Here is a 23661-nt window from a genome sequence, read left to right as displayed (position 1 = left end):
CCAGAACATGGCATGTTCCCATGTAGGCACAGACAAGTCCCAGACAAGCTGGTCCACCCTTCTCAGATGGTATTCTGGGGTGAATAGTGTCCCCCCAAATTCATGTCCACCCGTTGGAAGTAGGGTCTTTGCAGATATCATCAAAATGATAACATGAGTTCCCACTGGATTGAGGTGGGCCCTAATCATAATGTAAATATCTGTGTTTTCCGATGGTCTTAGTGAGAACCACTGCTGTAGAGCCTAAGACCATCAGGAAACACAGATATTTACATTATGATTCATAACAGTAGCAAAATTACAGTTATGAAGTAGCAACGAAAATAATTTAATGGTTGGGGGTCACCACAACATGAGGAACTGTATTAAAGGGTCGCGGCATTAGAAAGGTTGAGAGCCACTGATCTAGGGCCTACCCAGATAATCCAGGTCAAGCGTATCCCAAGATCCTTAACTTAATCACATATGTGAATGGGACGTCTTTCCAAATAAGGTCCCAATCACAGGTCCTGGGAATGTGGACATCTCTGTACAGAGGCCACCACTTAGCCCGCTATGGTCACCTTGAGCCACTGTGCATGTTTTAGCATACCCTCTCCCACTTTATAGAAAGCCGCTGGATGCTGTGGCGGGTGTAGGATGCTGCCTGGCTGGATTCTCAGAGGTCCTGACTCAGCATCTCCTGCTCTGAGACAGTTGGGACACACCTTGGGGCACTTCTCTTTACTAAGGAGCTGGCACCCTTTTGGTAAAACTCAAAACCACAAGTCCTGGGAAAACCCCCCAGTGTGGCCCTTCTTGCTTCCAGAACAGGGTTTCCAGGAACAGGTGATAATTCTTTCTGTCTGTATTTCAGATCTCAGGGAAGACCTGGGAGCCAGTGAATTTCCAGTCACCTCTGGGTTGGTGGCCGACACCAGGAGTGTGCAGCGAGGACCACAATGTCCAACCCCTTCCTGAAGCAGGTCTTCAACAAGGACAAGACCTTCCGCCCCAAGCGCAAGTTTGAGCCAGGCACCCAGCGGTTTGAGCTACACAAGAAGGCACAGGCATCACTGAATGCGGGGCTGGACCTGAAGCTGGCCGTGCAGCTGCCCACCGGTGAGGAGCTCAACGACTGGGTGGCAGTGCACGTGGTAGACTTCTTCAATCGTGTCAACCTCATCTACGGCACCATTAGCGATGGCTGCACCGAGCAGTCCTGCCCCATCATGTCGGGAGGCCCCAAGTACGAGTACCGCTGGCAGGACGAGCACAAGTTCCGCAAGCCCACAGCACTGTCAGCCCCACGGTACATGGACCTGCTCATGGACTGGATCGAGGTGCAGATCAACAACGAGGACATCTTTCCCACCAACGTTGGTGAGTTGGGCGGCCTGGGGTGAGGCCGGGGGGTGGGGGTGTTTTTAATAACAGTTCACTGAGATAGAATTCATAAACCATGAAATCCGCCCATTTAAAGTGTAAGTCCAGTGCCATTTAGTACATTCACAGGGTTATGTAACCATCCCTTCTAATTCCAGGACATTTCAGTATCCCCAAAACATCCCCTATCCCCATGAGCAGTCACTCCATCCCTCTCTCCCAGCCCAATAACCACCAATCCACTTCCTGTCCCCTGTGGATGTGCCTGTCCTGGACATTCCACATAAATGGAATCACACACTGTGTGGCCTTTTGTGTCTGGCTTCTCTGACTGAGCATCATGTTTTCATTGTTCACCCACGTTGTAGCAAGTGTCAGTGCTTCAACTCCTTTTCATGACTGAGTACTATTCCAGTATGTGGATCGGCCATGGTTTGCTTCATGTTAAGGTTCTTGAGATGGGGAGATTGTTCTGGATTATCCAGATGGGCCCTAATTTCATCACAAGGGTCCCTGTAAAAGGAAGGCAGAGGGACATTAGACACACAGAAGAGAAGGTGATGTGACAACAGGAGAAGGAAGACATGATCATAAGCCCAGGAATGTCAGCATCTTCCAGAAAAGTCAGGAAATGGATCCTCCCTGGACCTTCCAGAAGGAAGCAACCTTGCCCACACCTTGACATCAGCCCCATGAAAGTGACGTGAGACTTCTGGTCTCCAGGACTATGAGGGAGCACACATGAGTTATTTTAAGCACTAGGTTAGTGATAATTTGTTACAGCAGTCCTAGGAGACCCACACATAGGCCCTCCTCACTGTCACCATTGGCATCAACACAGCACCATGGAAAACGGTGAACAGTTTTCAGGAACCAGCTCTTGGTCGCTGACAGGGTCTGCACCTGGTCAACTTTCTCACCCCTCTGGACCTCACTCACCCTCTGTACAGGGAACGGGCCTGCCACTGGCAGAGGGCTTTCAGAGGCCCATCTGAGAAAAGACCGACTCAGAATAGATGCTTTCCCGAAATAGGGATTCACAGGTGCCCCCACCCACTCATCAGGCCACTGAGTCTGTGCTGTGGCCCTGGAGTCCGTGTCTGCACATGCTCGTGTTTTGACTCACCGCCTCCTGGGTCCCCCTAAAGTCCTGACAGCTCCTCAAGAGTCCTCATCCTAGAACTTAGACCCTGAATCCTCTAGTCAGTTCCTCGCCTATGGAATGATAATTCCAGCAATTTTACCAAAGAGGAAACTGATGACCAATTGAGAGAAAATGAACTTGGCAGCTCTACCCTGTTAGGCTCAGTGGATAGAGTGTCGGCTTGCAGACTGAAGGGTCCCAGGTTCGATTCCAGTCAAGGGCGCATGCCCAGGTTATGGGCTCAATCACCAGTAGAAAGTGTGCAGGAGGCAGCCAATCAATGATTCTCTCTCATCATAGATGTTTCTATCTCTCTCTCCCTCTCCCTTCCTCTCTGAAATCAATAAAAATAGATATACTTTTTAAATGAGGACCAAGAAGTTCATCCAGCACCAGTTAGACCAAAATGTCAAAATAAGTGTAACTGGTGGGAACCCAGAGGCATTGACTATGGAGTGCACAGAAGATGCAAGGGCCAGATCTTGATGCCCAGCGTTGGTTATGGGAGCAACAAGAAAACAAAGCTGCCCAGTGGCTTTTAGAAGTTTCTGCTCCACAGTGTCAAGGAGCTTGAAGTGCTGCTGATGTACAACAGATCTCACTGTGCTGAGATGCTCACAGTGTCTCCTCAAAGAACCACAAAGCCATTGTGGAAAGAGCAGCCCAGCTGGCCATCAGTCACCAATCCCAGTGCCAGCGAAGAAAATGAATAGACAGAATGTATTTGTGTTAATAAAACCATAAAATTCTATGGAACAAAAAAAAAGGACCACACAGTATATCTTTCCACCTTTATGACCCAGAAGGTCTATGTCTCAACCCTCAAACCTGCCAGGTAACCCAAAAGCTATCATAGATACTGTGTAAACAAACAGGTGGGCCTGTGTTCTAAATAAAACTTTATTTACAAAAGCAGGCAGTGGGCCAAATTTCAACCCCTGCATGAGAATACCGTTGCATGCTTAGGCTATGCAGTCCTGGAGATTGCATTTCTTTCTTTCTTTCTTTTTTATTCTTCCCTGAGGACATGTTTAGAGAGAGGAAGGGAGGAGAGAGAGAGAGAGAGAGACGTTGATCAATTGCCTTCCATACTGCTCCAACTGTGGATCAAAAACCTGAAACCCAGGCCTGTGCCTTGACTGGGAATCAAACCAACAACCTTTAGGTGCACAGGATGATGCTCAACCAACCAAGCCACTCTGCCCGGGTCTAGAGATTACATTTCTAAGCCCTTCTCCTAGGATGAGCTGCTGTTAATCACTCCCCTTCCCCAGCATCACCCTCGCTGACTCCTGATACCCCCTCTCTGAGGGAATACAAGAGTCATCAGTTCTCACGTGGAGGACGTCATCTGGCCCCAGATTCAGAGGAGTGGACAGAGCCAGGCTGGTCCTTTCATGTACAGAGAGACTGTTCTTTCCCCATTGCCTTTTAACTGGACACATCTCAGACCTTCCACGGTGGGGAGCAGCTGTGTTGGCTCCCCATGTCAGAGCTTCAGGTCCCAGTTTTGCTGCGGACACCGTATCTTTAGCCTTCCGGCACATGGATATCATGCACTCACCTGGACTTCATTGGGCCATTACTCAGCCATCCATAGGCCCAATAACCACAGTGCTGTCCCATCTCCTGAGAGTGTGTGTCTGGTGCACCGCAGCTTTCCCATGGTTAGCCACATCTGTGTGTCCTCACCTGGCCCCTGAGCCCCTTTCTTCGAGGATGAGCTGATCTGGCCCTAGCTTAGTTGGTTAGAGCATCGTCCCGATACACCAAGGTTGTGGATTCAATCTCCGGTCAGGGCAACCAGTGAATGCATAGATAAGTGGAATAACAAAACAATGTGTTTCTCTCCTCTTCTCTTTCTCTCTCTCTCTTTCTCAAATCAATTTAAAAAACAAAAAGGTTGGGCCAGTCTACCTGGCCACCTATCTGGTAGCACTGGTAGGACCTCATGAACATGTTGCTTCTATCTTGCCAGTGGGTCGAAGGGGACTTGAGGTCTTGGTGGGGTAAGCAGGCAGGAGTGGGAGGAGCCCATGGTGCACAGCAGCATGGATGTGCCTAAGGCACCAAACTGTCGCCTAGAATGACTCGGATAGGGAAGCTCAAGGTGGGTGTACTTTACCACAGTTTTTTTTTTTTAATTTAATAAATCTTTATTGTTTAGATTATTACAATTGTTCCTCTTTTTTCCTCCCATAGCTTCCCTCCACCAGGTTCCTACCCCACCCTCTGCCCTTACCTCCCCCCACTGTCCTTATCCATAGGTGTACGATTTTTGTCCAGTCTCTTCCCGCACCCCCCCCACTTCCCTTTTCCCCCAAGAATTGTCAGACCACTCCCTTTCTATGCCCCTGATTCAATTATATTCACCAGTTAATACTGTTCATCAAATTTTTTATTCCCTTGGTTTTTAGATTCACTTGTTGATAGGTACCTATTTGTTGTTTATAATTTTTATCTTTTTTTATTTTTTTTAATAATTTTTATCTTTATCTTTTTCTTCTTCTTCTTCTTAAAGAATACCTTTCAGCATTTCATATAATTCTGGTTTGGTGGTGATGAACTCCTTTAGCTTTTTCTTATCTGTGAAGCCCTTTATCTGACCTTCCATTCTGAATGATAGCTTTGCTGGGTAGAGTAATCTTGGTTGTAGTTTCTTGCTATTCATCATTTTGAATATTTCTTGCCATTCCCGTCTGGCCTGCATAGTTTCTGTTGAGAAATCAGCTGCCAGTCGTATGGGTGCTCCCTTGTAGGTAACTAACTGTTTTTCTCTTGCTGCTTTTAATATTCTCTCTTTGTCTTTTGCTCTTGGCATTTTAATTATGATGTGTCTTGGTGTGGTCCACTTTGGATTCCTTTTGTTTGGGATTCTCTGCGCTTCCTGGACTTGTAAGTCTATTTCTTTCACCAGGTGGGGGAAGTTTTCTGTCATTATTTCTTCAAATAGGTTTTCAGTATCTTTTTTTAAAAAATATATATTTTATTGATATTAGAAAGGAAGGGAGAGGGATAGAGAGCTAGAAACATCGACGAGAGAGAAACATCAATCAGCTGCCTCCTGCACACCTCCCACTGGGGATGTGCCCGCAACCAAGGTACATGCCCTTGACCGGAATCGAACCCGGGACCCTTCAGTCCGCAGGCCGATGCTCTATCCACTGAGCCAAACCGGTTTGGGCGGTTTTCAGTATCTTGCTCTCTCTCTTCTTCTGGCACCCCCATATTTCTGATGTTGGTACGCTTAAAGTTATCCTAGAGGTTTCTTACACTATCTTCAACTTTTTGGATTCTTTTTTCTTTTTGCTTTTCCGGTTGAGTGTTTTTTGCTTCTTTGTATTCCAAATCTTTGACTTGGTTCTTGCAATTCTTTAGTCTGCTTTTAGGTCTCTGTATAATATTTTTTTTTCAGTCAGTGTATGCTTAATTTCTAGTTGATCCTTTTTCATATCCTTGTTAAATTTATCGGCCTTTTCTAGGAAATTCTTGAAAAACCTTATAACCGTGGTTTTGAACTCTATATCCAGTCGTTTACTTTCCTCCATTTCCTTCATTTGTGATCTGTTTCTTTGTCTCCGCATTTTCGCTGCTTCCCTGAGTTGATGGAGAGCCTTTGTGTGCTAGGTGCCCTATAGGGCCCAGTGGCTCAGCCTCCCCAATTACCTGAGGTGGACACTCTTGGTACATCCCTTTGTGGACTGTGTGCACAGTCTTGTTGTAGTTAAGCCTAGATTGTTGTCAATTTCACTGGGGGGAGTTGACCTCCAGGCCAATTGGCTGTGAGGATCAGCTGTGTCTCCTCTGGGAGAGCTTCTGTGCTCAGCTTGGATGGGGCGAAGTCTCAGGGTGGAGCAGCCTTGGTTTCCCGTCAGCCCCGCCCTTACGAGGCCCCTGTGTCTCAGTGTCCCGGGGCAATGGCTGCACGCACCTCTGAGAGAAGGCTGCCCTGAGTTTCGCCCGCTGCCAGACAGTCCAGTTTCTCCCCTAATGAGTCTGGGTACCCAAAGTCTCATCCGGAACTGGATTTCAGTGCAGTCGGGAGGTTTTGTTTCCCTCCCGAACGAGACAGCTAGCCGCGCGCTTGCTGCCCGCCCTCTCCGCATATTCAGCCGCCCGCCCTCTCGCCCTCTCCTCGTGCTTGGGTCTCCACACCTCTGTCCACAGCTCCTCTGGGTCTCAGTGTCCTTTTACCTTTCCTTCTAGTTGTAGAATTTCCACTCAGCCAGCTTTCCGGTGGTTCTGGACGATGTCCGCTCTGTCTTCCAGTTGCAGTTTTGAAATTGTTGTGCGAGGCAGCAGTGTAGGTGTTTACCTATGCCGCCACCTTGGTTTCTCCTCTTTACCACAGTTTTTTAAAGTAAAGAAATTAAATACAATAACAAGAGGAGAAATTGCAACATGGTGCATGGATTCAGTTAAGCTCTGACAAGTACATGAAATTATATTATAAAAACACATGTAAGCCTTGGCCGGTGGCTTGGTCAGAGTGTCGTCCTGTGTACCAAAAGGTTGCAGGTTCCATCCCTGGTCAGGGTGCGTGCTGGAGGCAGCAGCCAGTGTTTCTCTCTCACAGTGATGTCTCTCTCTCACTCTCTCTCTCTCTTCCTTCCTCTCTCTCTAAAAATCAATAAAAACATCCTCGGGTGAGGATTTTTTAAAAACTACTTAAGATGAAGAGAAAGATATCAAGTGGAAAATATCAAAGGTCAAAAAGGTATGTTTTTAGGGATTGTCCCATTCTATTAAGAAAAATAAATGTTACTAGAAATACACACATACACATGGCCAGATCCCGAAGTGCACATAGCAGATCCACAATTTGCACACGTGGGTGAGGAATAAAATGTTGGTTCTGGGTTCTGGGAAACTAGGCAAAAGCAAAAGGAATGTGTGGCACCCAGCACATTCCCAGGGAGGGCTGGACCAGCGGGCCAGAGCGGCTGATGTCAGTACCCTGAGCATGGGCTTTACCTCTAGGCCTGTCCTCGTCCATTCCCTGGGCATAGTTAAGCAGCAGAACCATGGGTTTCTCGTGGCATTTCAGTGGGCTCCCTTGAGCTGGAGGTGAGAAGACCAGGGTGGGGATCAGGAAGCCGAGGGTCCTGGAGAAAGGGGCTCCTTCCTGGGGACACACACTGCCCACCCAGTCAACACTTGACTTCAGGAGGAAACCGGGACATGACCTATCTGAACTTGGGCAGGGGTCTCAGCGTCCCTGAGCCTCTAGTTCACAGGCTAGTTCGCGCCCACAATCCAGGGGCAGTGTGGTTTCAGGCCACGCTGGGCCCCAAGGCTGCTTCCTGAGTGCCCTGGTCCTCTCACTTCACAGGCACGCCGTTCCCCAAGAACTTCTTGCAGGTGGTGAAGAAGATACTGTCCAGGCTGTTCCGCGTGTTTGTGCACGTCTATATCCACCACTTCGACCGCATCGCACAGATGGGCTCCGAGGCGCACGTCAACACCTGCTACAAGCACTTCTACTACTTCGTCAAGGAGTTCGGACTCATAGACACCAAGGAGCTGGAGCCACTGGTGAGTAGGGCAGGGACTGAGGGGGCCAGGGAGGGGGACGCTGGGGCCAGTAAACGGGGTTTTGTGAATCGTTTTATTGGCACACTCAGCCATTCACTTACTACTCCTGCTGCTTTCAGCAACAGCGCAGAGGTGAGCAGCCAGACACCATCTGGCCTCCAGAGCTGACACAGTGGCCTCTCGAGCTCTTCACATAGCTTCCCACCCCCAGCCCTAGGCGTGCTGCTGTCTGTTCCCTTTTCTGTGAGGACTGACCTTAAGTGAGGCCCACGAGTCTCCTGAGACTGCACCCCCTGCTTTTCTGTATGTGTGTGTGATACCCGTCACTTCTGTGTCAATCCCTGATGCCCTGCTTGTTCTTAACAGAAAGAAATGACCGCACGGATGTGCCACTGAGAGCCCCTGGGCCCTGCTGTCACCGAAGCAGTGCCAGGGGACACTTCGACTTGAGGGCCACCTTCCCGGAACATGGACTGTGTTCCGCCCTGGCAGCTCGGTGACCTCCACAGCTGTCAGGTGGTGACCTCTGTGCCCCAATGCTGCACTGGACACCGGGGTTGAGTCCTCTCTCTGATTCTGAGACGACAGCAGCTATGGGTCCATGCACCACAGGCCCAGCCTCCCAGAGCCCCATGGGGGGAGCTTGAACTTGAACTCTGTGATTCTGTATGCTGTGAGCAACTGGGAAAATCCACTTTATCTGTAAAGCACTTGGATCTGCCTGGAGGCTGGAACTCTGCTTGCCCTTCGCAGATCTGTCCCGTAATGCCCCTAGCGTGCTTGGCCAGGAGAGAACAGACTGCGCAGGCTGTTAGTCAGCAAAACAGGAACCCACCTCTGCTGGGCTTTAAGCCTTAGTTCCCTCGCATGCCTCCTGAGCCCCATGTCTGTGTCATGAGAGGTACGACGTGTCCCTGGCTCTCTTCCCCTCCTCCTCTCTTCCTCAGTCCCTCTGTTCCTTCAGGGCATCCAAAACATTTGGCTCATCCGTCAGGGTTTCCCAGGCCCCACATCTGCACCCCAGGTTTCCTGGGCCCTTTCACATGTCATAAAAGATCGAGTTTCTGTTTATTTTTATATTTTTGTTAATACTCACCCAAGGATATTTTTCCCATTGGTTTTTTTAGAGAGAGTGAAAGGGAGGGAGGGCGGGAGGGAGGGAGGGAGGGAGGGGGAGAGACAGAAACATTGATTGGTTGCCTCCTGCACACACAGCTAACGGGGCTGGGGATCAAACCTAAACTCAGGTATGTGCTCTTGACTGGGAATCGAACCTGCAACCCTTTGGTCCGTGGGTCAACACTCTAACCATTGAGCAGCTCCAGCCAGGGCAAAAATTGAGGTTTTTATACAGTCACACTGACAACCACCTTGAGATGGATGTTAAAGGAAAACAGCTTTTTATCTATAAACTAGAGGCCCGGTGCATGAAATTCATGCACTGGAGGCGGCGGGGGAGGTCCCTTCAGCCCATCCTGTGCCCTCTCACAGTCCAGGAGCACTTAGGGGCAGTCAAACATTCTTAGCGTGAGCCTGGCTTCTGGCTGAGCAGCACTCCCCCTGTGGGAGCACACTGACCACCAGGGGGCAGCTCCTGTGTTGAGCATCTGCCCCCTGGTGGTCAGTGTGCGTCATAGTGACCGGTTGTTCCGCCGTTTGGTCAATTTGCATATTAGCCTTTTATTATATAGGATAGTGAACTCACCTCCCCTCTAGACAAATATCCCTCCATTAGTCTGCCCTTTATATGAAACCCTTGGTGTGGCCCTTCATGGCCAGGTGACCTAAGTCCCAGGATTGTCTCCCCGAAGAACACTGGGGCATATGGCCAGGCATGGAAGTGACCTCAGGAAGTCACGTGCTGCCCCAGTTCCAGGCTCCCTGCATCTCAATCCTGCCCACAGGGCACAACAGTGGCCTTTCCCATGGCAGCCCTCCCACCCAACCACACCCACCGCTGAGGACCTCTAGGTGTCTGGGACGCCCACAGAAGAGAGGGGCACCATCTCCCAACATCAAACAAGTGCAATTAACACAACCTCAGCCTCGTCCTGAATACCACCGGGTCGCGCTCTCAGATCCCCGGGAACACAGGCCTTGAAGGAAAACCATCCAGTCGAATGTAGCTCCTTTTAAATACAAAACCACAACCAAACACCAGAACCACTGTGTCCCCTCCCAGGTCTCCACCAGTTTTTCCCCTCGGCCAGGCCAGGTTGGGGAAGGTAGCGGGGACTCTGGGGCAGGAAGGGTCCCCTCCCCACTCTCTTGTGCCTGTGGGTATTCCCACACGAACATCAGAATAAATTGTGTCATTTTCATACCTGCTGCTGCTAGCTGTCATTTCTGTTTTCCTGGCAGGGGGCTTGGTATCAGGACACATCACTGTCATTGTCGCTGGGGTGCTCTCATCCTGAAGTGGCGAAATAAATGTCACAATGGTTTGTGGTCCACCAAAGCACCCCCAACAGATAAACAAATGCACAGAATGTGGGTAGGTTAGAATTTCATGGGGTACAGAGTGGGGCTATTAGGATAAAAATGTCAAAAACAGGTTAAGGAATGCCATAGGGAAGGTGGGCTTTGTGTTCTTGTCTAAATTACTTCCCCCACCTACCCAATGTAATTCTAAATCTGGCTTTTGCCATGTGAGAGAAGTTTCCAGAAAACATTGGACTGAGTGCAGAAGAATGGTTGAGAGGGAACAGAGGGGTGTTCCCGTTCCAGCCATTATTATTTTTTAAATATTTTTATTGATTTCAGAGAGAGGGGGAGAGAGAGAAACATCAGTGATGAGAATCATTGATTGGCTGCCTCCTGCACGCCCCCTACTGGGGATTGAGCCCACAACCCGGGCATGTGCCCTTGACTGGAATCGAACCTGGGACCCTTCAGTCTGCAGGCTGACACTCTATCCACTGAGCCAAACCGGCTGTGGCCCATTCCAGCCATTATTAACTAGCCCTGCAACCTTGGACACAGGACAAAGTGACACAAACTTTTCTTTCATAAGTGAAAAATGGGAGCAGACATCTTACTGTCAGGGTCCCCTTTCAAATGTAAAATGTCATGATTTCGGGGCCAATGGGATTTGTTTTTTTGCAAGGGGGCTTGCAGGCGGTGCTCCTGGCCCTGGCGTGGGAACAGGTGGGGAAGAGGCGCTAAGGGCCTCGCAGAGCCATGGGGTGGACTGGCAACAAAGAACCTGCGAGCCCAGTGTGGCTTCCGGCCCCCAGAGGGCGTGCTGACACCGTGGGAAGGGAGGTGAATTGATTCCATGTTGCTTGGAAATACCTTCTAAAGAAGCCATTGTCTCCTTACCCTTTAATTTACCCTCAGTAATTTCCAGGACCAGTGAAAGAATTTGGGAGCTGTTGTTATTTCAACAGCCCCCATCCCAGTTCAGGAACCTGTGGACATGTCACCCCACGTGGTAAAGGGACTTCCCAGATAGAATTATCTGAGATGGGGATGACCCTGGATTCCCCAGGGGTGGGTGGGGCACTGTCATCACAGGGTCCTTATAAGAGGAGGCAGGAAGGTCAGAGTCAGAGATGGAAGAGACTAAGCTGCTGCCTTTGACGATGGAGGAAGGAGCCACAAGCCAGGGATGTGGCGCCTCTAGAAGCTGGAAAAGGCCTGAAGCAATTCTCCCTGGAGCCTCCAGAAGAACCAGCCCTGCCCATATCTGGGTTTAGCCCCATGTAACCCATGTTGGACTCCTGAACCCAGAACTTTAAGGGAATAAACTTACATTATTTAAGTCATTGAATTTGTGGTCATTGGTTTCAGCAGTCATAGGAAAGTCATACACCCTCTAGAAAGAAAGGCTTTGCACAGCCCGGCCAGTGTGCTCAGTGGTTGAGCTTCGACCTATGAACTAGGAGGTCACAGTTCAATTCCTGGTCAGGGCACATGCCCAATAGGGGGCGTGCAGGAGGCAGATGATCAACGATTCTCATCATTGATGTTTCTATCTCTCTCCCTCTCCCTTTCTGAAATCAATAAAAATACATTTTAAATAAATAGCCTTCTAATCTGTGCAGAAGCATTGTATGGTGCTGGAATGGGGCTTCACTTATTATTGAACAAAATCAAAATTTCCATAGAGCCTTACCTCACACCATACATGAAAATTAAACTCTCTAGTTTCCCCAGTGTTTAATATAAATGAAAGAAAACCATGGACAATAAGAAGAAAATGAAGGAGAATATTTACATAAAGGTCTTCCCCAGCCCCATGGTCAGCAAACTGCAGCTCGCGAGCCACATGCGGCTCTTTGGACCCTTGAGTGTGGCTCTTCCACAAATACCACGGCCTGGGCGAGTCTATTTTGAAGAAGTGGTGTTAGAAGAAGTTTAAGTTTAAAAAATTTAGCTCTCAAAAGAAATTTCAATTGTTGTACTGTTGATATTTGGCTCTGTTGACTAATGAGTTTGCCAATCACTGCCCCAGCCCAAGTCTATAAGTTTATCACCAAGAGTAGAAACCATCAGGGAAAAGAGTAATCAAAAATGTAAAAAAAAAAAAGGAAAAAGTATGTCAGTGTTCTTAAAGACAAACAAGAAACCAGGAAAAATTTATGTAATATATATGATAAATTATATGTATAGAAAAGCTTTTATAAATAAGTATATAAAAACATAAGCCCATATATAAAGAATTTAGCTAACCAATAAGAAAAGACCACTCTCCAGTGATGTGAATTGGCAATATAAATGGTCAACAATGCATTACTGCCGTGAGGATTTGTCCCATCAGATTGATAAATGACACAAGGCCTAATACACAGTGTGGGGAGAAGGATGTGGGGAAATAGAAACCATGAAACATGTCCGTGGAGGTGATAATTGGTACCTCCTAGCTGCAGGGTCCTATACAACCCATCAAAACATCCTTCCAAGGTAAATCCCTCTGACACCAACACCAATATTGGCGGTTTACCTATGGCAATAATTAGGGATATTTATAAAGATTTGACTAGGGGAATAGTAATTGTAGCTATAACACAATGGCTACAACTAAGAGGGGATTCGTTAAGTTATGGGGCATCCATAAAATGCATGGTTCTCAACAGAGAGGCAAGTGTGTATATGTATGTCTGGGCATCTCCAAATCGCCCAGCCTTCCACAGTGCCCACTCCCCTATGTCACGCTGACTTGTTTCCCTTCCATGACTCCGTGCTCCCTCTCCATTTGGAAGTCAAGATGAGGACCAGTCATCAAATTCCAGGACTTAACCATCAGTTTTTATGAACTGGCAGGGATTCCGTCTCTGTCTTGATATTCATTCTGACTCAGGAACTGCTTTTAGAAACATTGCTGAGGGATAAAAGCCTCCTGCCATGGTGGAAATGGGCGACTATCAAGACCCAGCTGGCGTGGCTCAGTGGTTGAGCATCAACCTATGAACCAGGAGGTTACAGTTCAATTCCTGGTCAGGGCACATGCCTGCGTAGGGAGAGTGCAGGAAGCAGCTGATCAATGATTCTCTCTTATTGATATTTCTAACTCTCCTTCTCCCTTCTTCTCTGAAGTCAATAAAAATACATTTAGAAAAAGAAAAAAAGACCCCACCGGCAGGGGCTACTGTGAAGGGAAGGGCTAAGGAATAATCTTTAATTAGAGTTTAAACAGGCACATGCAGCTAGAGGCTGCCCTACTGAACAGCAGGGTTTAGGACAATGCCCACCCTGGTGCAGAAACTCAGTAACAGGGGGCTCCAGATCTTCTAGGATGGCCGCACTGAGTTCTTGAGTTTCTGGAAGAACATCTCTTAGACATAAGAGGCTGCCCTCTGCCTCGTTCTGCCATTCTTTGACCCATTCTTTGTCTATCCACAGCCACTCCAAAATGATAGACCCTTGGGTATTGGCCAGGAGGATACATGGCCAGCTAGTCTCGTCCAAGCTGAACACTGCTGGTTCCTTCTACCACCACCTGTATGACTAGATTCCCAGGCACCAGTACCTGCCCCCCATTATCTCTCCTGGTAGGACAAGTTTTGGGATGAACTGTCCTGTTGGGATGAGTGACTCTCAGGGAGTCTTTCAGAAGCTCACCTCTGTTTTTTTTTGTTTTTTTTTAAATCCTCACTCAAGGAGTGAGGACATTTTTCATTGATTTTTGGAGAGAGAGAGAAACATCCATGTGAAAGAGACACACTGACTGATTGCCTCAACAGGGTGTGGGGATTGAACCTACAACCAATGTATGTGTCCTGGACCAGAAATTGAACCCGTGACCCTAGGGCCCACCTCTAATTCTCTTTTTCCAGGAGAACCAAGTTAATGGATCCCAGGGCGTTCTGTGTGCAAAGCATTTCCTTTCTTTTAAAAAAAAAATTTTTTTTATTGATTTCAGAGAAGAAGGGAGAGGGAGAAAGAGATAATAGAAACATCAACAATGAGAGAGAATCATTGATTGGCTGCCTCTTGCACATCCCCTACTGGGGATCGAGCCCACAACCCAAGCATGTGCCCTGACCAGGAATCTAACCGTGACCTCCTGGTTCATAGGTCGGCGCTCAACCACTGAGCCACTCAGACTGGGCTCCAGTTTTAATGTACTTTTTACAGAGTTAGAGTAATTGTAATATCTGGCAATATAAGTTCCTTGTTATTATTATTGTTTTTGTATTTTCTCAACTATTCTAAATACTTAGCATAGTAATATTATACGTAGGGGAGTAACAGTATTATTATACTTAGAATTGCATTTAGTTCATAGTCCAGGTGAACTTTAGAATTACTTTAAGTTTTAAAACAATACCTCTGGGATTTCGGTAAATTTGGAAAATAACCTGGGCCCAGGTTGTCATTCTGGGACACAGATTGGTCCCCAGGAGCCTCAAGTGCCTCAAGCCATTTATTCCAGCCATCGTGTCCCTTTGTCATTTCCATCCTGAAGCATTCTGCACATTTTGTTTTTCTTTATTTTTTTTTCTCATATAATTTTTTAAAATATATATATTTCTTTATTGGTTTCAGAGAGGAAGAGAGAAGGAAAGAGAGATAGAAACATCAATGATGAGAGAGAGCCATTGATCCGCTGCCTCCTGCACACCCCCCACTGGGGATCAAGCTGCAACCCAGGCATGTGCCCTTGGCCAGAATCGAACCTGGGACCCTTCAGTCCGCAGGCTGAAGCTCTATCCACTGAGCCAAGCTGGCCAGGGCTCTCATATAATTTTTTAAATTGAGCTATAAGTCCCATGCCATAAAATTCACTATTTTAAAGTGAACAACTGAGTAATTTTTAGTACATTCCCCAAATTGTGCAACCATCACCATCAAATTCTAGAACATTCTCATCACCCCAAAAAGAAGCCCTGTCCTTCTCAGTAGTCACTCACACCCCTCCCCCAGCCCCTGGCAAGCAGGAACCCACTTCCTGTCTCTGAAGACGTGCCTGTTCTTGACATTTCACATCCGCCCGTGTCTTTTTATTTTTCATTGATTGACTTCAGAGAGAGAAAGGGAGAGAAAGAGAAGCATCAATTTGTTGTTCTACTTGATAAATTCATTGGTTAATTCTTATATGTGCCCTGACTGGGGGATTGAACCCACAGCCTTGCCATATGGGGACGACGCTCTAACCAACTGAGCTCCCCGGCCAGGGCTGCATGTTCCTTTTAAAGTTACTTCTTAGTTATTTTGACTTGCAACTATGCAACCATGATGCCTTTCTCCCCATTGTACTTTCTGGATGGTTATGTCTGGAGCAGGTAGGAAATCTCTTGATTTCACCATGGATTTTGTAACTGGCTTCTTTTCTGAATGTTAAGTTGATCCTCCTACATTTGCTAGGCTGAGGCTCACACCTGCAGACATTAATTGAATGTGTCTACCTTTTTTTTTTTTTTTTTTTTTTTTTTTTTAAATATATTTTATTGATATTTTACAGAGAGGAAGGGAGAGGGATAGAGAGCCAGAAACATCGATGAGAGAGAAACATCGATCAGCTGCCTCCTGCACACCTCCCACTGGGGATGCGCCCGCAACCAAGGTACACGCCCTTGACCGGAATCGAACCCGGGACCCTTCAGTCCGCAGGCCGACGCTCTATCCACTGAGCCAAACCGGTTTCGGCTGAATGTGTCTACCTTTTATCATCAGAATTAGTAATTAGTAGATACTGTTTCATAGATTATGACAATTGGCAAAATTAAGTTTAATAGCATATATATTTAACCACTAGTAAAATGTCAAACAGTTTTAGATTAACTGAGGGACAAAGACAGGAAAACAGTACCTACAAAAAGAGAGGAAGCCCAGAAAACAGCAATGATGACTATTTCACAGCATAACACAATACTGGTTCCCGGAAAACCAAATGCCACAGTCATGGATCAGGGTTGGCTAAAGGCAGCCTACCACCTGCTTTAAAAAAATTTTAAAGCCTGGCTGGCGTGGCGGTTGAGCATCGACCTATGAGCCAGGAGGTCACAGTTCGATTCCTGGTCAGGGCACATGCCTGGGTTGCAGGCTCAATCCCCAGTGTGGGGTGTGCAGGAGACAGTCTATCAATGATTCTCTCTCATCATTGATGTTTCTATCTCTCTCTCCTCCCTTCCTCTCTGAAAGAAATAAAAAATATATTTTTTTTAAAAAAATTTTACTTCAGATTATTTGTGTATATATTAAATTAATACATAATTTAAATTAAAATAATATTTCACATATAGGTAATTCATTAAGGTTTATTTACTGACTATTTTTAAAATTTCTTAACAACTAGAGAACCTCTTTTTCTGCCAGAATATCATAAAAACATTTGTTTTTGTTTTTGTTTTTGTTTTATATTTTTATTGACTTCAGAGAGGAAGGAAGAGGGAGATAGAAACATCAATGATGAAAGAGAATCACTGATCGGCTGCCTCCTGCAAGCCCCCCGACTGGGGACCAAGCCCATAACCCGGGCATGTGCCCCTGACCAGAATCGAACCTGGGACCCTTCAGTTCGCAGGCCGACACTCTATCCACTGAGCCAAACTGGCCAGGGCCATAAAAACATTTGTGAAAATTGATTTTCTTTTTTAATTGATTGTACACATTCAACTCTATGAAAAATGTCAAATTCCAAAAAATAAAAATAAAAATAAAAACCAAACTTTGTACAGGCAATTGCCTCTAGGCAGAATGCAGGAAAACTAGAGATTAATAGGCAGGGTTAAATAACTCTCAGCCATAGGCAAGTTCAAAGCCTTCTCCTGGATACCCTGGAGAGAGAGGACAGCCCAGACAGAGTTCAAGGGAAGAGTCCTGGCTGTAGGGTCAGTACACCTAACAAGAAACATAAACTCTAAACATCAACTTCCTGTGTATAATATGGAGATTGCACTTCTGTGTCTTTAAGATTAGCTGTATAGAGAAGCATGGAACAGACCGTCAAACTTCAGAGGGAAGGCAGGGGAGGGAGGAGGTGGGGGGTAAGAGATCAACCACAGAACTTGTATGCATGCATATAAGCATAAACAATGGACACAGACACTAGGAGGGTGAGGGCATGTGCTGGCGGGTGGGGGTGGCCGGGGAGAGGTCAATGGGGGGAAAAGGAGACATGTAATACTATACGTAATACTTTGAACAATAAAGAATTTAAAAATAAGTAATAAATAATAATAAAAAGAGTAGCTGTATTAACTATTAGTTATTAATCAGAAAGGAACTGTATTTGTGGGCTACTACATAATAAATGATCACAGACAAAACCACTTAAGACAATACACTGGCTGCTGCCATCGAGATGGGCTAAGCTGTTTTCTACCTCCTGGCAATGCCTCCCCCAGCACCAAATACATCAAGAAGATCTTGGATATGCCCTAGCCGGTTTGGCTCAACGGATAGAGCATCAGCCTGCGGACTGAAGGGTTTCAGGTTCGATTCCGGCCAAGGGCACATACCCAGGTTGCAGGCTCCATCCCCAATGTGGGGTGTGCAGGAGGCAGCCGATCAATGGCTCTCTCTCATCATTGATGTTTCTATCTCTCCATCTCCCTTCCTCTCTGAAATCAATAAAAATATATTTTTAAAAAATCATAAAAATAAATAAAATTTTAAAAAGAAGATTCTGGATAGCATGAGCATCGACGCCGACAACTACCAGCTCAACAGGGTCATCAGTGAGCTGAATGGAAAAAACAACAAAGATGCCATCACCCAGGGTATTGGCAAGCTGGCCAGAGATCCTGCTGGCAGGTCTGTGGCTGGCTCTGCCACCCCAGGGTCTGGAGCTCCTGCTGCTGCTTCTGCCCCAGCTGCAGCAGAGAACAAAAAATGAGAAGAAGGAGGAGTCAGATGAGGATATGGGATTTGGCTTGTTTGATTAGAGTCCTGCTCCCCTGCAAATAAAACCCTCTTTACATTAAAAAAAAAAAAAAAAAAAAAAAAAAAGACAACACATGTTTGCTATCTCACAGTTTCCGTGGGTCAGAAATGCCCTGCTCAGGCTGCAGTAAAGGTGTTAGCAGGGCTGGGATCTCACCCAGAGGCTCAGCTGGGGATAGGTCCACTTCTAAGTCCTGGGCCTGTTGGCAGAATTCAGCTCCCGGCAGGTGCAGGCCTGAGGGCCTCAGTTTCTTGCTAGCTGCTATGTGGGCCGCCCCAACATGACCACTTGCTTCAGCAGAGCCAGCAAGAGAAAGTAGGCCAGAAGGGCATCACAGCTGATGTGACTATGGCCCCACTCATTGGTCAGAAGCGAGTCAGGGGAGAGGACCACACAAGGACATGACCACCCACCAACTGTCCAGCTTTGTCTCACTAAGTGGAAGTAACACTCCCTGAGTCACAGGTCCTGCTTCATTATGTGACAGGAACAGCAATCAGGTGGCTATTTAAAGACATGAAAGCAGTTGGAGTTACTCACTTGTAGAGATAGTGCTGCTGGAACATTCTTGATGATTCTTCCTGCTCTGCTTCAGAGTCTCTCTAGACCAGTTCCCCACCTGGCACTGCTGGCACTGGGCCTGGATTATCCTCTAGCCTCACCCCTATGGGATACTGAGCAGCAACCCTAGACCAACCCACTGATGCCAAGAACTCCTCCAATGTGGCAAACACAGATGTCACCAGACATGTCACCAGGTGCAAAGGCTCTGGGTACTTTCCTGGCACAGGGTGTTGGTGCCTTCCCAGTCTGCCACTGGGCAGAGTTTGGGCTACCTTTGAACACATGCTCTCTCTCATGCAGAGTTCATTCTCCTGAAACTTTTTGTGAGTGAGAAGCAGGCGTTTCCTTAAACGCCTTTTTTCCCAGTGTTGATCCTTCTCTTGAAAGTGCAGTCTGAGTGCACGCAGTCTTGGCGTGCAGCTCTTGGTCTACATGTTGCAGACTCCCAGGGATCCCCACTGGTTCCCTTCTTTTGTTCACACAGATTCTCTCCTTCATAACCTCTCCAGGCCAGGATGTGCTAGGCGCTGTATTGTGTGATTTGTTTTGTGTCCAGTCTTAGTCAATAGGACAGTAGTTTCTCCTCGTGCCCCAATGGCACCATCAAGCTCCACTGCACCACACACAATCACGAGCCTCCACCATGCTGGGCTCATTTGTTAAACATCTTTATTGGGATATCACTGACAAGCTGCACAATTCACCCATTTATAGTGCACATCGCAGTGGCATCTGGTGCATTCAGCGTTGTACAATCACCACCTCCATCTAGTGCCAGAATAGTCTCACCACCCTAAAAGAAGCCCTGTTCCCATCTGTAGTCATCCATCCACCCATCTCCTCTTCAGCCCCTGACAACCACGAACCCACTTCCTGTCTCTGTGGATGTGCCTGTTCTGGACATTTCACATAAATGGACTCACACACTGTGTGGCTTTTTATGTCTGGCTTTTCTCATTGAGCATCATGTGTACAAGGTCCATCCATGTTGTAGTGAGTGTCAGTGCTTCACTCCTTTTCATGGCTGAGCAATATTCCTGTGTGTGGGTGACCTCTTGTGCTTGTCTGTGCATCCATTTGGTAGGTCATTGCAACCTCTGGCTGTCCCCAGTCACGTGCAGAGTTTTGTGCCTTTGTGCCAGGAGCTGTGTTTCGCAGCCCTGTTTACACAGCACTTCTGCTGACCTTCTGATGCTAGCACCAGTCACCACCCAGGGCAGAGGAGGGGGGTGAGGGAGAGGAAAGTGTTCCTAGATATTTCTGGAGTTATCTGGCCTTCTTTCCAAACCAAAGACAGTGGATGAAAAACAAATCAGCTGCCACGCTCTGCCCCTCCCACTGGGCGGGAATTTTGCTCCCAGAAAGGTCGCTGCACTGCAAAACAGCTAGAAACAGACGAGGTGGAAGCCGGTCCTGCACCCAGGCCAGCGAGGTCACCGTTGCCCTGTTGCTGGCCGCAAAGGTCTATCTGAGTTTCTATCACATGCCAGGGTTGACCTGAGTTTCACACTGGTGACACTGAACTCCCTGCAACACATTGTTGGAAATGGGAGTTGGAGTCAAGCATGCTCACCCATGAGCCCCCAGCCCAGGTCCCCAGTGCTGATGGACAAAGTTGCTGGAACCTTCTGCCTCTTGGGGCTCTGGTCTTATTTTTTTTAATCCTCACCCAAGGATATTTTTCCATTGACTTTTTTTTTTTTTTTTTTTTTTAAGGGAGTGGCAAAGAGAGGGAAAGACAGAGAGAAATATCTATGTGAGAGAAACACATCGATTGGTTGCCTCCTGCACGCGCCAGCCCAAGGCCCAGGCTGGGGAGGAGCCTGCAACTGAGATACGTGCCCTTGACTGGAATAGAACCTGGACCCTTTGATTCGCAGTTCAATGGTCTATCTACTGAGCCAAACCGGCTAGGGCTAGGATCTGGTCTTGACTTCAGTGATAGATGGGCCCTGAGACTGGCTGGGATACCACAACACGGTCCCTGTCAGCCATGATGCAGGAAGGTGGCCCCAAGCCCAGTGTCCCTGCAAACACCCTGCATCTTTTGGAACCTCTGTTTTCCCTCCACCGTCTGACCCATGTGTGGGAGCATATCTTTCTGCCTGTTCCTCTGGTTCAGCTCTGGGGGCCATCATGCGTTCTGAACACCCAGCCAGGCCAAGAAAGAACAAGCTTTCCACTAGGACTCCTTTAGGAAAGGCCCAGAGAGGGTGGACCCATTTCATCTTCTGTCAAATGAGCACCCTCATCCATCAGTCCAGTCCCCAAAAGCTGCCGAGGAGCCATGCCTATATATGTCATAGCAGCAACAGAAGACCTATGCACCATCATCCCTTAGGATCAGCCTGGAGAGACAGCACGGTGATTTCCTAGGGCTGCTGTGACAAATCACCAAAACTTGGTGGCTTAAAACCACAGACTTTTATCACCTCACATCTGGAGGCCAGATGTCCTCAAAAGGCTAAATCCAGGTGTGGCCGGGCTGGTTCTTTCTGGAAGTTCCAGGGGAGAATCTTTTTCTTGCTTTTTCCCGCTTCTAGAGGTGCCACATCCTTGGCAGGTGGTCCCTTCCCCATCTTCACAATCCACCCCAGTAGTAGTATCTCCACAAACCCCAAAGAATCCTGGATACATGGGAAAGCTTCCCACCGGCCCTGGGCCCAGGCGGATTGTGGAGACCACTGACAGCCCACAGCCCTCCTAGACCAAAGCCAGCCCTTCCCAGCACACCGGTGGGAAGCAGGAAGACTGCTTTTAGAAGAGCTGGAGGCCGTGCCACCTGGGAGGCATGTCCAGCTGCATGCAGAGCTGTGATGGTCATATTTTATGGGTCAGCGGGAGTGGGGACACACAACAATGTTTAGAAATTACTTAACATTAGGTGTGTGCTCTCTCTTTCATTTTACTTTATATTGAACTAGTTTTAAACTTACAGAAAAGTTGCAAAATTATACTAAGAGTTCCCAAATGCCCCCAACCCAGTTTCCCTAAAGCTAATGTCTTACATCATGGACATAAAGAACAAGGGAACAGGATCCAAGCAGGACACCCCAGGATAGTGGCGTCCAAAGGTGCTGGGATGGGGGTTGATGGGGGGGCAGGACGCAGGGCCACCAGGGGGAAGCTGGGTCCACATCTCAAAACCTGCTATGGACCAGGAACCCTACCAGGCTAATTGCCCCCCTCCTCCCCAAATCTCTGGGCCCTGCCTCCCCTCCAGATGCCAACCCTATTCCTTGAGGCTAGCCTTGGAAAGGGTCCTGGCCTCAGGCAATCTCTATGCCCCCAAGGGCCACCCCAGGAGGCAGTCCAGGGTTGAGACACAGAGTGGGCAGGAGAGTGGAGAGGAGGGTCTGTCCATAGTGGGGGGACGTTGTGGCTATGGTCACTGCCCCCCAGAATCCACAGGGTCCGGGTCCAGGTCCTCATTACCACCACCACCCCTGTGGGGATAGTGCCAGGCATTGAGACCTGAGACTCGGTAGAACCAACCTCTCTGCCCCTTCAGGTGGGTAAGGGTCCCTGTAAGGGATGTTTCCCGGAGCTCGGGAAGAGGGGTAGGCGTAGGAGCCCAGCCTGGGGAACAAATCCGGCCCCCCACCTGCCGTATGACCTTCTGTGGTACGCGCTCGCATTACAATCTCAGGGCACTACAAACTCAGGATGTGGTGACCCCCAGGGAGAGTGGGCGGTTGCTGCATAGGGTCCAGTTGCATACTGTGGCGCCACATAAATGCAGGGGCACCCTTCAGGGAAGCCACAGGCTCTGAATGCGTTGCCTCCATGCCCCTGCTATGCGCATCTGGCGGAAACCGAGGCTCAGGGAGAGCCGGAACCGCTCTGCGTACCCCATACTGCAGGCTATGCCTGCCACCCTGAACTAGGAAGTAGATAGACCACAAAAAGATGCGTACGGTCCCTTTAAAGGGGGTGCGACTCTATTCTCGCTGCCTAGACAATAATAATCCCATTGGCTGAAGCGCAAGCCAAGGCCACGCCACTTTCCTAGGTCCCTGAAATCCTATTGGCCCAGCGCCAAGACTCCGCCTCCTACTCCCTGAAAGCCTGGGCACTGCGCCACTTTCTTTGACGTAAACGCGTTGCCCTGGCAACCGCTCCAGCTACGAGGCAGAGTTGGCCCTGGGCCGGAGTCTGAGCACAGGCTCGACCGCCTGGGGTCCCTAGGGCTGGCCCGGACTCCCGAGTCCACGGCGCCCCACGCTGGCGCTCCTCGCTGCCTGTTACCTCAGAGTGGCCGGACAAGAGGCCCCGCATCGTGGATGAAGAGGAGGCACCTCGGGAATGGCATGCCTGGCTGGGGTTCCAGGGACGGGCTGGGCGCCGCGGGCGTCGGGCTGCAGAGGGCGGGGAGGGTTCAGAGGCGCCGCGTCACACGCCTGCCAGCAGATCGGCTCGAGCTTTTAGCAGCACAAGCAAATTCAACCCTGGGAGAGGACATTCCTGGAGCCTGGTTCCTGCACCGGCCTGTGGTCAAGAGGAACCCCCCACCTCAGGCCAAAAGAGGCCTCCGTGGCGGAAACTGAGGCTCAGCAGTCCAGGCTTCCAGGGTTCTCCTGTCCCCTGGACAAGTCGCCCCTCTCTCCTGTCCCATCAAGGGACCTGGCCGAGAAGCCAGGTTTGCCTCCCCCAGGCCTGGCTGGAGTCACCTCGTTTTTGCTCATCTGCAAAATGAGAACTCTGGGATGCGCCCGGGTTAGTG

The 23661-nt window shown here is 48.5% G+C and overlaps 1 protein-coding gene and 1 long non-coding RNA gene across 5 annotated transcripts; one reads left to right on the top strand and one right to left on the bottom strand.

The window, feature by feature from the left end:
- Positions 1-941: 941 nt before the first annotated feature.
- MOB3A (MOB kinase activator 3A) lies at positions 942-9114 on the top strand (the record flags this gene model as incomplete). The annotated part of the gene is made up of 3 exons (XM_080673921.1): positions 942-1362; positions 7842-8044; positions 8411-9114. 3 exons carry the CDS (start codon positions 942-944, stop codon positions 8438-8440), a joined length of 654 nt encoding a protein of 217 aa, XP_080530047.1. The 3' UTR covers positions 8441-9114.
- On the bottom strand, positions 1357-23346 carry LOC308250946. 4 transcript variants are annotated; one of them, XR_013960889.1, is made up of 4 exons: positions 18531-18807; positions 12264-12373; positions 10369-10457; positions 1434-1878 (listed from the first exon to the last, which is right to left on the bottom strand). It is a non-coding gene; the product is annotated as an uncharacterized lncRNA (long non-coding RNA). The 4 variants fall into 4 exon arrangements; XR_013960888.1 differs by lacking the exon at positions 12264-12373 and having other exon boundaries at positions 1357-1878; positions 18531-18856; XR_013960887.1 differs by lacking the exons at positions 12264-12373; positions 18531-18807 and adding an exon at positions 18915-19186 and having other exon boundaries at positions 1428-1878.
- Positions 23347-23661: the final 315 nt, after the last annotated feature.

This window comes from Plecotus auritus, assembly GCF_963455305.1.
Source record: "Plecotus auritus genome assembly, chromosome: 6".
NCBI lineage: Eukaryota > Metazoa > Chordata > Mammalia > Chiroptera > Vespertilionidae > Plecotus > Plecotus auritus.
This window is presented reverse-complemented; position numbering and strand designations above follow the sequence as displayed.